The 14,002-nt window shown below is 46.4% G+C and overlaps 1 protein-coding gene across 3 annotated transcripts; it reads left to right on the top strand.

Moving 5' to 3' along the window:
• Positions 1–190: 190 nt before the first annotated feature.
• MYCBPAP (MYCBP associated protein) lies at positions 191–11,773 on the top strand. 3 transcript variants are annotated; one of them, XM_075770789.1, is made up of 19 exons: positions 191–450; positions 962–1,086; positions 1,676–1,835; positions 1,933–2,036; positions 2,535–2,709; positions 3,021–3,136; positions 3,867–4,017; positions 4,262–4,377; positions 5,044–5,144; positions 5,809–5,917; positions 6,264–6,453; positions 6,970–7,157; positions 7,734–7,880; positions 8,058–8,342; positions 9,165–9,286; positions 10,031–10,146; positions 10,639–10,766; positions 10,941–11,126; positions 11,626–11,773. In XM_075770789.1, exons 1-19 carry the CDS (start codon positions 405–407, stop codon positions 11,728–11,730), a joined length of 2,670 nt encoding a protein of 889 aa, XP_075626904.1. In that variant the 5' UTR covers positions 191–404; the 3' UTR covers positions 11,731–11,773. The 3 variants fall into 3 exon arrangements, with proteins under 3 accessions (XP_075626904.1, XP_075626903.1, XP_075626902.1); XM_075770788.1 differs by having other exon boundaries at positions 10,639–10,772; XM_075770787.1 differs by having other exon boundaries at positions 5,806–5,917; positions 10,639–10,772.
• Positions 11,774–14,002: the final 2,229 nt, after the last annotated feature.

Below are 14,002 nucleotides of genomic sequence, written 5' to 3'. Positions count from 1 at the left end.
GAGGTACCCCTCTAGGCGGCGCGGGTGGTTTCTCGGTGGTGTGCGGGCGGCGTTGCCATGGCGCCCGGGCGCGGAGCGGGGCGGCGGGACGCGGCGGTGCTGCTGGGGGCCCGGCCCGGCCCCCCACCGGTACGGCCCAACGGGCCCGGCCCCCCACGGGTACGGCCCAACGGGCCCGGCCCCCCACGGGTACGGCCCAACGGCCGGGCAGCGGCGGCTGGCGGCCTGGCCCCGGGCCTGGGTCGTGTCCTCGGTGCGGCCAGAGCCGTCCGTCCTCGCCCGGCCTGGGCTTCCCCGCCGCTTCCGAGCAGTTCACTGAAGCCGTCGGGATCAGCCCCTTCCCCACGCAGCGACCCCGCTTTTATTGTTGTTCTTTTTCTTTTTTGACCTGGAAAGGCCACGTAATGCCACGCGTGTCGAGGAGCCAGTCCCAGCTGGAGAGACTTGCAGGTTAAGGTTACGGGGAGAACCAAACCCCTGTGGGGTGCCTCAGCTGCGGCCTGGGCCGGGGAGCGCTGCCCTGCGCCTGGCTCACCGGCGGTTTTGCTATTTAAGAGCTATTTTGCTCTTTAGGAGCTCCTGAAAATCTAATGGCTTGCTATCGGAGCTGTGTTCGGTGAGCGTGGGGCAGGCGTGTAGGGAGGCTGTGCGCTCGTGCCTGCTCCTGGAGTAGGAAACTTCCCAGGAATTTGTTGTTCTACCTGCGGGAAGCGCAGGCTGTGTTTATATCATCCATTGTCTCTCATCTAGAATAAAGTGTGAGACAGTTGAATCCTAGTGACCCGCTTTGGTCCTTGTAGCTTCTCATAGTTTGATGTTTTCCAGTTTTAAGAGATGCTGAATCTAATTGTTTTGTGAAAACCCAAACATAATTCAGCTGGAAATTTAACAACCAGGCTGAAAGAGGAAGATGGGGTTTCCTTGGGAGACTGAAGAGAAGGTCTCTTCATCTTTTTTTCAGACAAGAAAGAAAAGACACATGAACTGTCCTCCTCAACAATTGCAGAAGAGCCTGAGCCTGTTTCATGTGTCCTGCAAGGAGATGACATCCAGGCACTTGCAATTAAGGTGGAGGACCTGGAGAAAGTATGTATTTTTACTGATGGAAAGAGCTGACACTTTCCTTTTATTTTGTGTGTTTAACAGAGGGTCTTGCCCATTTACTGAAACTAAAACCCACTCTTGGAGTTCAGTTCTCATTCCATTTTTTTCTGTCCTGCTTTTTATGACTTGTCAGATTGTCAGGCTCAGTTGCTAAAAGTAAAGGATTATCGGTCCTTATGCAATCTTTTCTAATGGAAAGATAAGACGTGCCCTTTCAAAATTACATTTCCAACTTCTAGCCTAATAAGACGTAGAAGTTGTTTAGTAATATTACCACTTCCCTTCCAAAACTCGGGTCAAATTGTGTGAGTGGCAGCATTTGCCACCGAGTGACACAGCAGAAAACTATTGGGAAAGTGATTTAAAACTCTTTTCCCTGCCCCAATTATGAAGCAGGGTCCAGAAGAGTAGTGCAGTAACTAAGCTGGTATCTCCACGGTCGTGTAACGTGCCTCTTAGGGCAGGAACAACCTGTACTGATGTGACTTCTCTGTGTATCCTAGAAGGCTCAGACAGAATGCAGGTGAGTCAGTACATACCTATTTGCACTGCGACTGTTTATTTTCTGAAGCTCCATGCTCCACGCCTTCCCCATGATGCTGGGAGAATTCCAGTTAGGAGGAAATACCTCGTTCGAAAATATCAACCCAAAGAGACAAAGAAGACGGCACATCTCCTTGTAGCATATCCTGCTTTCCCAAAGGCACCCAGGGAACCGCTGACTTTTTCTGGTAGGGTTAAACTTCACATCTTACCTTTGGATTTTGGTTTTGCTAAGCCTAGCTTTAGTGACTCTGGGATTGGGGTTTTTGTGTGTGTGTGTTGTAGGACCAGGACTGTTTGGTGATGGCTGTGAAAAGATTCTCCCCCATCATATTTTGGGAAGTCTCCAGGAGTTCAAGATGGAAGCCTTGGCCAGAGGAAACAATCAGGTTGGTTTGTAAAGTTACAAAAATGCTGCTGTGTGTCACTTTTCTGGAGGTGGAGTGCAGTGCCTACAGTACCTTTCGATGCTTTCCAGCACCTATCAGGAGCAGGTCAGGCCTGAGGTGTGGTTTTCCCAGCCTTGTCATCCTCTGGAGGAGGGCTTGCCTTCAGAGAAACTGCACCAGCAGGTTTTCAAGTCCTGTGTGCAGGAGGAGGTCATGGAGGGACGAATTACAGAGGCTTCCTCTTCCATACGTGCTTCTGCTGATGGCGTCAGGCTCACAAGGGAAGAGCTGGTGTTGCAGCAATGCCATTGCTGGAGTCTTAATTACTCAGATAAATCCTTCCATTGTTTCTCAGTGTGTTCCTAGTACCCTGGTTTTGTTACCTTCAGAATGGTCAGGTAAAAGTACTGTCAATCTGAAGAATTCTTTTCTCCTCCATTCTCATTGTTGTGGCCGTGTGTCCATAAACGGTTAATTTAACATTTCCTTTCTCTTCAGATAGCAGATTTTATTGAGGTTTCTCATCAAGATATTACTGCAGCAGCTTTAAAAGAGGAGTATGGAGAAGAGAAGAAGAAAAAGGTTCCTCAGAGTCCCCTAGCAGAGCACAAAGCTCTTCAGAACTGGCACCGTAATATGGCAATCAGGAAAAAGCAGGAGAGATATTTAGGAGGTGAGAAAAGCTGAGGCCTTGTTCTTTGAAATTCTGTGTGCAGATGGGGCAGTGTGATGGCACCACAACAAACTGGAATGGTCATAGCTCACTGAGGTTAATCCTCTTGCTGTCGCAGTCTGCTTCAGTGTTCTCAGAGCTCACCGTGCTGCTGGTGCCAGTGGGTGCTGTGGGGAGGTGAGCTGGAGGCTCTGGCTGGGAGACGGACAGTGGTTTTGATGGGGGACAATGTAAGGGGGTTACACGTGAACGATAGGTAAAGGGTATGCCCAAAAGCGCAGCACTCATGATTTGATGTTCCTCCTTTATAGAAATTCTTCAGAGGCCAGAGAATGAATTGCTGATGAGCGTCTCGGAGGATTACAGGCAAATCCAGGAAGAACGTGACCTCATTGACCGGAGTCTCCCTGCCCTGTTTCCTGGAAAGGTGAGAGGCCCACTTCCTCTGCATCCTGATCGCTCTCCTCTTGTGAAAGAGTTAAGACGCTGGTGCTATGAGTAATATCTGTGAAGATCTGTCATTAGATATTTATCAAAGCCACTCTAAGTCTTTCAGCCTACCGTGCAAGCAGAACTTTCAGTGACTTTAAAAATAAAAACATGAACTGTGCTATCTGTACCAGTCAGAGGAAAGTGGTGGTGTGCTTTGGCTCCTTGCTAACGAACTGCTGTACATGGGCAAGTGCCATTTCTTGATTTTCACCAAAGACTGTCATGCACTGGGAAGTGGCATGGGAGTGTGCTGCTATTGCTTTTCCAGGGACAGAAAGACCTGCTAGCTGCAGGCTTGAATTTTAGTGATTGCCATGGAGAAAGGGGTATGGGTAAGTCAGGAGGATTATGGGAGTATCCTATATTAAAATTATTTTTTTTTACATTTATAGCACTATCAAAGAATTTGCATTTGTGTGAGGCATTATTTTAATACCATTCAACCTTCATGTAGCACTTGATAGAAGAAAGTTCTTTTGTCTTTGACAGCAGCCTGATAGAAATTTTGGCTGTAGAACATGATAATTTATAGACTTTTAAAATGTTCGTATAAGCAGAGTTAGACACCACCCCCCCCTTTTTTCTTTTTTTTAGCTTCTAGTCCCTGTGAAAATAGCAGGCAGCTGTATTGGCTGAAAGTGTCAGAGCCTTGTTTTCTGCCCTAGGGCTACCGAAGAGGAAGCGAGTTCTGGAGCCAGCCTGAGCATATTGGAGATGAGCTCACTGGCCTGACGATGACGCTGACTCAGAGAGAACGTGGCTACCCAGAGCCAGTCACTCATGTGGGGAAACCCCACACTGTCTGGAGGGAAACGGGTAAGGGAGTGTCACAGAGAGGTGATCCCCCATAAATGGGTTACAAGTGTGGAGGGAGAATGAAACGGTGACTCCTGCGAGTATGGAGACTCGCATTGTAGTTGTCCCTTCTGATAAGTGCAGCACAAGCTACTTCCTGGTCATCTGTTGGACCTCCTCTTTAAAACACCATGAGACCAGAGTGAAACTAATAGGCATGTGGGTATGCAGACAGTGAGCTCCTGTATGGGTATTTCCCATACAGGTCTGAAGTCTCCAAAGAGGATCCCTTTCCATCTAACCTGGGATAAGAGTCTTTTCCTGAAACATCGACGGCAGGAGCTGAAGTCTATCCTAGAGGAGCTAGATTTTTATAAGCCGGTAAGAATAGAGGAGCAAGGACATTCTTTTCATCTCTTGTATCTTGTCAGATGCTGTAGAATAACATACAATTGCCAAGAACTGGATCTGAAAAAGCATTAGGAATCTAAAACTTAGTCCCTCAGTACTTTTCTTGGAAGTTCCCACATTTCCAAAGGTTCACACCCATGAAAGAGTTCTCTGGCCTCGCAAAGTGTTGGATGGAGTGGTCTATAGGAGCCTCAGAATAGGACCCTGAACCAGCAGCATGCAGCTGCTAAGACCTAGGCAATAAAAAACCTGCCAAGTACTGGTGTAGGGCTTTGATTAATGATAATTTAATAATAATTTCCTGAAGGCAGGTAGCCCCCTGTTCTAAAAACTGAACAATCCTCACCTTTTTTTTCTTGAAACTTGGCTCTGGGGATGAGAAACGTGTGTGAAAGGAGACTTTTCCCATCCATGCATCGTTTGTATTGGGGAATGCAGGCATCTAGGATTCTTGGGAGACCCAGAACTGGTGTATTCCTGTGTCTCTTGAACATTCATTGGATGCATCTAAAAACCATCCTAGGAGCAAGATATCTCAACTGCACTTTGCTTGACTTGGTACATTTGTCTGGTATTTTAAATTCCTTTCTATATAAAAAGAGAAATTGTGAGTTGGTTATTTTTTTGTGTGTCCAGGATCTGGATGGACTGGAGGTGATCGGTAAAGGACAGCCTTTCACGTCTGTCTCAACAGAGCCTTTTCCACATTCCACCACTTCTGAAGAGTCTGAGACCCTGTGAGTTTTACTTTGTGGCAGAAATAAAGAATTTTGGGTCTGTACCACCAGTCTGTAAAGGTATCCTCAGCAGTTCTTATCCAGAATGGAGAGGACTCTCCACCGGGGACAAGAAAATGCATATTCTAATATTATAATCACCAGATTTAGGAATCAAGCAGTTCCTTTGTGCCTTGGGGCCTTGTGCCTAAGGAGCAAGAATCAGACTAAGTTTTGGGTTGGGGTTTTTTTTTTTTTAGGTGTTTCCTCCAGTCTTCCCTCTGTGTGGCTCCAGAAGTTACGTTAGGCAGGGTGGGGATTCTGCTCTAAATTACCTCCATCTGCTTGTCTCTTTCCAGCCTTCCATTTCCATCCTTAATCTGCCTTTTTTCCCTGTCCCGTCCATCTGTAATGGGCACAACCCGAGGGCCTCTTCTCCTTATTCAGTCATGTACCCATTGGCAGCTATCATTCTTTAATATTCTGGCTGTCCTGTCCTTGATGGTGACAAGTAGCTAGCTGGAGTTTACCACATCTGCAGGGCTCTGTCCCTAAAGAGGTGACTGTGTGGAAAAGCATTAGTTGGGATTATTTCTTATAGGGTCTTGTAAATCACCCCTGGTTCTCCCCTCTCTGAAAGTGAGTTTCACTCCACAAACATGCTGGCTTTTGTTTTCTTTAGCAGTGACTCCGTAAGGGACTACCCCGATGCGGTTCCAGAAGCAGTACTGGGTCCATCTTTAGATTTCTGTGGCCAGCCTGCTCGTTGGATCAACTGCACCACTTCTTGCAGGGTAATTGTGTGCTTTTTATTGTTTAGTCTAGCTAAGCCTGCTTGAGTTCTCAAGTCACAGCTGTACAATGAGTGTCACTCCCAGGCCAAAGAATGAGGGATTTATTCTGAGCATAATAGAGTATCCCTATGTTTGCTCCGGAGAGATCTAGAAACAGAAGGGGTTGCTCTGTGGTGTGAAGCTCAGGTTCCCAGGCGGTCTCTGTATTATGGCCACTTCATTGGACCTGCCTTACAAGTTCTGCTACCAAGGCTCAACCTTGTATTTGCGATATGACTTCAGGCAAGATAAATCCTGCCAGACAGAGTAGAAATTGTTATCTTTGTCTTTTTCCTCTTCCTTGTAGGATGAAATTGGCATTGCTGCCCGGCTCACCTTTGAGACTTTGGCTGGTGAGAAAGCTGAAAGCTCCCTGACGGTGAGCAATGATGGCACAGCTGCCATCTGGTATAACTGGATGAGGCTCCCCCAGCAGATCCCCTCCAGAGAAACTGAGGGGAAGAGGATGCAGTGTTTTTACTTTGATACCAGACCAGGTATGAGAGCTGCTGATCTCTAAGACCTTTGTATATAGACCAGAGAGGACGTATTCAGGAGTTAGGAGATGTGGAGTCTGACTAATGGCAGAGCAAGCCTGCTGGGTGATTCTCCTTAGGAAGCCACTCTGGGCATCAGAGCTGACTCACACCAAAAGAGGTGTGCGAGGCAGATCCCTTTTGTGGGACTTAAAGGACAGGAGGTTGCTCCTACGCTGAATGTAAATGGATGGAATGTTGAATTGAATCATTTTCTGATGGAAAACTGGGCGTAATCTGCCAAAGAGAGTACTGAGCTTGCTGTAAAAGGAGCGTGCAGTGGAAATAACACCAGTTCGGTAATATGGTGACTGAAAGTAAATCTGGAAGGAGAAAAATAGCTGGATGAAGTGTGACAACCAGATAAACTATGGGGAGTCTCATGCGGAGATAAGGACACTTGGTATGGGGTTGGAAAAGGGTCAAGTTAACCAGGTGGTTTCTTGCAGACCGATGCATTTTTCTCTCTCATTTCAGGTGTAATTTTGCCTGGGGAAACTAGGAAGTTTTCCTTTCTTTTCAAGTCAGAAAGAGCAGGCATTTTCAGCGAGTCCTGGGAATTTAGGACACATCCTCTATTATTAGGAGGAGCTCTGCTGCAGGTGACCCTTTGGGGAATTTCTGTGTACGAGGATAAATTGGCTGACCTCCGAGAGAAACTGGAGGTAACCAAGCATGTAACTGGGTAACTGCGAGCTTTGAACTTAATATGCAAATAGAGGATAAGGGTGGGAGTGAATGACATGGTATTTTTATTGCTCTGCAATTAGGGCTGAGAGAGAGATGATTATTTATTTACAGAACATCTCTGCATACTTGAGCAGGTTTGCTAAAGAAAATGGAAGATCTCTGCAGTCTGTTGTAATGTTGTTAATAAAGACATGATTGTGTCTCCTTAACTGTTCGCACTGGTCCTTTAAAGAATGAATTTTCTGTTGGTGATGAATTTCATTAGTTACTTAGTGGGGATGGGATTATGTGTTGTACACTATGGTATCAGTGAAGGTATAAATTGAAAATTACACTATACTTTGAAAAGTATAGTTTGTGGGAGGATTTGTAGGGTTTATTTGAAAAGCTGTTGTAAGTATTGCTCTGCTTGGCAGGGTTTGCAGTTATTCTTGTCCTTGTAACCCTATATATAACGTATACATGTGGTTACTAGCGTGGGTGTGAATTTGTTTGTGTGTCAGTGCATGGAACAGGGACTCACACGTGTTATTCTTGTTGTGGTGCCTCAGAGTGACCTGGCTGCTCAAGAAGGTGCTACGATAGTAGAAGAGAGTCTGAAAGAACTTCTTGTCCGAATTCGCACCCCAGAGCGCACTCCATCTCCTGTGGGTGCCTGTGCAACCGAGGAAGAGTTATTCCACCAGAAGAATCCCAAGGTGAAGTTTGCTATTTGATGGGCTGCACAACTGAAAGCAGGGAGGGAAGACCCGTGGGACTGGTGCATCCCTGGGTTTTCTGGAGGTGGTGTAGGCTGCCATGGTGGCTTTAACAATTAGGTTTGCAGGGGAAAGGCATAGCTCACTTCACTATTTACCTTTTCCCTTTTATCACAGTTGCATTATCAGCATCGTGTGGTAAAGCAGCTGCATGAACTATGGAGACAGCACATGACTGTTCCTTCAGCCTTTGAGGAGAAGGTGCCCTCGGGCCAGAAGAGCACTGTGGAGGACGTGCAGTGCCTGGAGAGTACCTCGGAGGCTCTCCCCGCTCAGAGCAGCGCCACAGAGGTGCCAGCTTGGAAGAACACACTCAAGGAGGCTCCAAGTCAAATGATGAATGTGGAGGATGAAGAACCAGGCCCATCAGGGTGGAACCTCTCCTTCGACGACTTTAAGCAGGTGGTCACCCCTGTTCTGCCTAGTGCTATGACAAGCTGATGGCATCTTCATTTTCCCTACAAATAGCCTGGCCGACCCCAACGTCAGCCCACCCAAAGGTCTACTTCCAATGTGCTGCAAGTTAGAGACGATTTGTGATGTGTGTCGCAGAAAAGCACTTCAGCTCTGCTGACCACACCCTCAGCGCTCTTGTAGAGATTCCCGAGAGAGGCTTTGAGGGCTGTTGTGTGAAGAAGAAAAGAGAACCACACAATGTCATAGATATTTTAAGCTCTTCCCCCATTTAGCTTTCTGTCATCCCAGGACTGAATGCGGGGGGCAAGCTAATCCTACAGCCTCCTGTGGCTTCCCCAAGGGCTCCTCTCCTTGGAGAGACCTTCCTATTCATCAGAGCACTAAGGGGGCTCTCATCACAGGCTGTGGATAAAGTACAGGCCTCCCTAGATTAAAGCGAGAGTGGTTTGGATTCTGCCAGCACAGTTTTTCTGTGGAAACTCTTGGAAACCTCTCTGCTGCTTTTACAAGTAATCTTTACTTCGAAGTCTTCTAGCTTGCTAGAATCCCCGTTCTGCAGCATACCTATGAAGTTGCAAAGGGGCTTACTGGGGCGGTCTGGGATTGCTCCCCAGATCTTGCGTTGCGTGTGCACCTTGGCCAAATCCCAGCCATATAGGAGGCCACACGTGGGTGTGTAAGTGCCCAGTGCAACTGCTTTCAGAGTGGGAAGAGAGCCGTGGTGTGCTCCATTGAGCTCAGGGTCCAGATGATTGAGAACAAAGACTGAGGCACGCTCCATAAACCCTGTGTTTTGTCTCACATCAGGCTATAAAGTCAATCCCCGAGGAGGAGCAGCGAGAAGCAGCACTGGCCCAGCTCAATGAGGCAGCACTGGAGCTGTGTGTTGAACAGAGGCCGGCTCAGTCAGACCTTTTATATCAAACCTGGTGCGTTACCTTTGCAAGATAAAGCTTGTAAATGCATCCTGTGATCAACAGCCTTAGCAAGCTCTGTTGCAAGCGTTGTGATTCAGAGTGCAGATAATTCTATGAGGTCTAGAAGTCGTCTTTACACTGTTTTTTTTATAGATTAATTGTAGCAGCTGTCTAGGACCCAAATGCTTTTTTTTTCTTTTTTTTTCCTGAAGATAGGTTTAGAATGTCAAATTCATGGAATTTTGGGGAGTATACAAGATTATTTCTGACAGGATTATTCTAGTCTGTATTTATGAAACCTTTGGGTAATTTTCTGTACCCTTTTACTCAGATAACTGTATCCTCCCTCATATAGTCTCTCTGTTCTTTGCTCAAGCTTTCAGACTGTAAACATATCAACAGCTTCTAGTTGCTTCTAAATTAGAAGGACACAGATTCCTTTTGGTAAACACAGCAGGTCGATGCTGATTTGCCAACATGTTTTATGTTGAAGAGCAGGAGACGTAGTTTCACAGTAATATTTATGGCTCTATATGAGTCCATTGATTTGCAAACTGTTGAGACCTCAGAGGATTCTAACATGAGGAAAGTAATTTAGCTTCCCTCTGCACTGATTTTCAGATGGTGGGTGCTATTTTATTGGTTTAGTTGGACAAAGCAGCTCTCGGCTCTAAGGTGCCTTCACTCCTGGGCACAAGGTACAATGAGATGGCGATTGCTGTACTCTCTCCCTTCTGATTTGGATACTTTTCTCAGTCTCCAGCTGTGGCGTGAAACAATTGATGGTCTGGTGAGTCACTCTCTGAAGCTGAGATCCCTGCTTGGCTTGCCTGAGAAGGACACCTATGTAGACGTTGTTCCAGAGGAAGCAGGTAAACGGCAGTTTTAGCACAGCAGCTGGTTTCTGTGGACTGTTGGAAATCCAGAAAACGTGCTGAATTTCAACTGAAATGGAAGTTTCAGCAGTTCCCCCTCAAAGCTTTTATAGGAAAATGCATCAGAAAAAATGGCAGGTTGTGCGATACTAATTGTGATCTGTGGTTTGGCATCGTTAAAAAAACCCTGCGCAAATAAGCCTTTTAATTTAGCTAGATGTAGCCATGGTTTTCACACAGACTAACCCAGAAAACCTTATCTCACTATTAGCTGTCTTACAGGCTTGTTCTGATACACGTCTGAGACCTGTTCTTATTTAAACAAAGTACTCTTCACAGCATTGTTTTTCAGTGCAGTACAGCTCAGATTAATGAAAAGAGGGAAATACATTGCAAAAGTAATATACTTCCCTTGCATAAGTGCAGTGGGCTTGTCTTTCTGGATGTGAAGATGTTGCTTTTGGATAATTTAAATTCTTTCTTTTGTAGTGGAAGTAAAGCAACCTGCAAAAGGAGGAAAGGAAGACAGAATAACCATTAAGAAAGAAGAGAGTAGGTCATTTGGTCGTAAGGATAAAGAAGGCAAAAAAAGAACAACAAAGACGGCAGGGAAAGAGGTATGTGTTGGGATGCTTGTTGAAACCGAAGTGCTGGGGAGATTGTGATCCATTCTGAGGTTGTGTGTCCTGAGTTTGAGCTGATTTCCAACCCAGTGAAAGAGGTGCATCTTGTAACAATCTGAAAGGTGTAATGACCTATGACACTTTTTGTGTGTGTCTGTCCCTGAATAGGAACATCCAAGCAGCAGAAAGTTAAAAGTAAGAGATGAGAAAAAGCTGAAATCTTCCACTTCATCGCAGGAGGTGAAAGAGGGAGCACAGCCCATGGAAGCTGTAGCTACAGATGGAGTAGAACCTCCTCAGGAGCAGGTGGACCCTGTTCTGTTTGGGACATACCAGGAAAAACTTTATATTGAAGTAAGTCTGACCAAAGCTTATATCTTTGTTTTTATTTTGTTATTTGCTTGTAAGCTTGCATTGAAGCTTAGGTGGAGAGGTAAGTGTTTTGTTAAACTCGGAAGGCTGACAAACGTACATCTGTAATTCTGTAGCAAGGTAAGTGTGAAATACAAAGTAGGATGTCCTTTATTCCAGCCTGGAATCCGTTAACATAAATCCAGCCGTCGCATAGCCACATGCGGGATTTCTATCTGGGATGTCTTTAGCATGCTTGTGGACTCTTGAGGGATCAGCAGAATTAATTGTATCTCGGATAATGTTAAACACACTTCACAGCCAGAGAAGTTATTACTAGAGCTAAGCTCTGTTAGCAGGCAGCCACTTTTATGTGGTTGTGTGCGTGCCCATACGTTAATGTGCTCCTGCGTGAGAGACCGTCTCTCTGTCTGTCAGTCTTGTCATCAGCATTACTTCATGTGTTTTCACTGCAACTATCTTCTGTTAATTTCTGCTGCAGGTTTACGGGCTGCTGGATTCAATGGTGAGCAAAATGGTTTCTTTATTTGAGGAACTAAAGAAAAAAGGTGCTCTAAAGTGGGAGAGCGAAGCCCTTTGTAACTAGAAATAGAATTGCTTTTAAAAAATAAATAAAACCATATTTACACAGATCAAGTGGAGATTCTTCTTTCTGAAGTGATGCAGTGGTTACAAATACTGGGCTGCCTCTTTTCTGACATGCTGTTATGCGAGACTATTGCTAGATCATCTGTTACTTCTACAGATGATCGCTTGCCAAGAAGAGACAAGGCAAGAAATATCACAGCCTCAGAAATCGTTAAGACTAGAAAATACTGGCACTTCTGCTATGGAAGAATTGAAAGGTGCCAGTCAACATGAGATATGTCTTATTCCTTGTTTCTCGATCTTGCTTGGCTGGCAGGTGAGTGGGCAGAGTGTCCCTTGTACTCATGAGCCCAAGTACCAGGACAGTAACTGAGAAAAATCCATCCCATTATTGACCTGGCGTATGTCAGTAAAATGCCATCTTCCTGTTAAGCAGCTGGATGGCATTCCCCAGAAAGGCTTTGGCCCTGTAGAGAAATGACATCAGTGTAGATTATTAATTGAGGTTTATGATACCTTTGGGGTTCTCAGGCAGCAGATCCACGCTGAGTATTGCTGTTAGAACTTCTGTACATCACTGTGCAGTGGCACCAGGCGTGTGTGCCTCAGGCACGTGCTCTTTTACATTGGCAGCCGTGCTGACACGCGTCCTGGAGCTGCACCTAGTGTAAAATAACTGTTCCTTCCGCAGCATTGTGTTCTTTTGCGTTCTCACTTCAACTCGTGTGCTGTCTCTGGCTCCTGGCAGCACCACGGCAAAGTGCAGCTTATTTTTTTGGCTGGCTTGGTGAGACCCCTCATGTTTTGAGGTGCTTTCTCTTAGCAGGGTGCGGGGAAGCACTTTGGCTTCTGTGGAAGCCAGGAGCCTCTTCTGGCTTAGCAGGCAGGAACCCACAAAGGGAATGTCTCTGCTCAGCATTCCTGTAGTGAGAATTTCAGCAACATTTTGAGAATTAGAAGGAAAAAGGCCTGAAGTTGGGGTGTGTCTCACAGGCTCTGACAATAGCTCCTGCCTCCCTGGAGATGATTATCAGCTTGCGAATATGCCCAACTCAAACAGCTTGAGCCATCTGTTTCTAGACAAGAGGGAGTCTGCACATTATAGAGGCAACGTGATTGTCTCAGAGGCAGGAATACTTTTATTTGGTATCTTTACCTTAAAACATGGCAACGCCCATTCACGAGATCCGTGCCTCCAGCCTATAGCTCCATGTATTACCTCTAGTCACAGGAAAACTGGTTAATACGAAAACAGGTAGATGGAGTTCCATGTTAGTTGTGTACCGTGGAAGAATGTTCCACACTGGTCTTTCCTTCCCTTCCATGGGAGGAGCCTGGTGGCCCAGGGCAGGTGGGTAGCGTAAGAACTTCTGCAAAGGAGAACAAACCTGAATGCTGTGTGTAGTCTACTTTTTTGTCATAACTATTGCCAATGCCTCTTACAGCCTTGGACAAGAGTGTCAACAAGGGACGAGTAGCACACGGGAAGGGATGTGCTGGACCGAGTGCGATACTCTGCTGTCTGGCTGCTGCAGCGTGTTCTGAGCCAGCTGCTTTTTTTCTTTTGCATTGATTTGTGGAAGTTACATGACTAACTCCACTGCAGTTCCAGAGCTGGCTTCCACAGAACACCTTTGGAAATACATACCCTCGTTGACAGCCCTGGTGGGAGATGGGGGTTCTGCCATTAGAGCAGGCACCTTCAGGGTTCTGAAGGACGTGTGGATGCTCCTGTCCCTGTAATGCCAAGTCCTAGCAGCCAGGCAAGGAGAGTATCCTTTCTCTTCTCCCAACTGTGAGCATTATTTGTATTAGTGTTAATAATTTGTGTTGTGTTTGCTAAATAACAGAGGTGAGCGACCTTCCTGGCCTTGGGAGTGGCATACCAAACCCATCGTGTGAGTCAGGGCCTGAAGACACCGTAACTATTAGAGAGGCTGGGAAGGGGGATTCCAGGAAAATGCTGCAAGCAGAAGGTGACATGACAGCACCTTCTCAATGCAGAGGGGTCTGGGTGAGCAGCCAGCTTGGGTGTTGGGAGCAGAGGAGGAGGAAGGCCTGGCTCTCAGGCAGCCACGAAGAATGCCTCCCACCACCTGAGCTAGGGTGCTCTCCAGGTTGACCTGGAGGATGGTTTGGATGGTGGAGGCTGCAGCCAAGAGTGGGACTAGATGTGCATTGAGCTTCCACGGCCAGAGCTTCTTGGGAAAGTCAGGCTGATGAGATCTGCAAAGCCCTGGGAGGCACGCGGCCTCCCCCCTGCCTTCTCC

This window comes from Balearica regulorum, chromosome 18 (assembly GCF_011004875.1).
Source record: "Balearica regulorum gibbericeps isolate bBalReg1 chromosome 18, bBalReg1.pri, whole genome shotgun sequence".
NCBI classification, from domain to species: Eukaryota; Metazoa; Chordata; class Aves; order Gruiformes; family Gruidae; genus Balearica; species Balearica regulorum.
Note: the sequence above shows the minus strand (reverse complement) of the source record. Positions and strands in the feature narration are given on the sequence as shown.

Coding starts and splice junctions, on each gene's coding strand:
- MYCBPAP (XM_075770787.1), top strand. CDS start 405: ATGCCACGCGTGTCGAGGAGCCAGTCCCAGCTGGAGAGACTTGCAG. Junction 4,018..4,261: donor CACTGTCTGGAGGGAAACGG/GTAAGGGAGTGT, acceptor TTTCCCATACAG/GTCTGAAGTCTCCAAAGAGG. Junction 7,158..7,733: donor ACCTCCGAGAGAAACTGGAG/GTAACCAAGCAT, acceptor GTGGTGCCTCAG/AGTGACCTGGCTGCTCAAGA.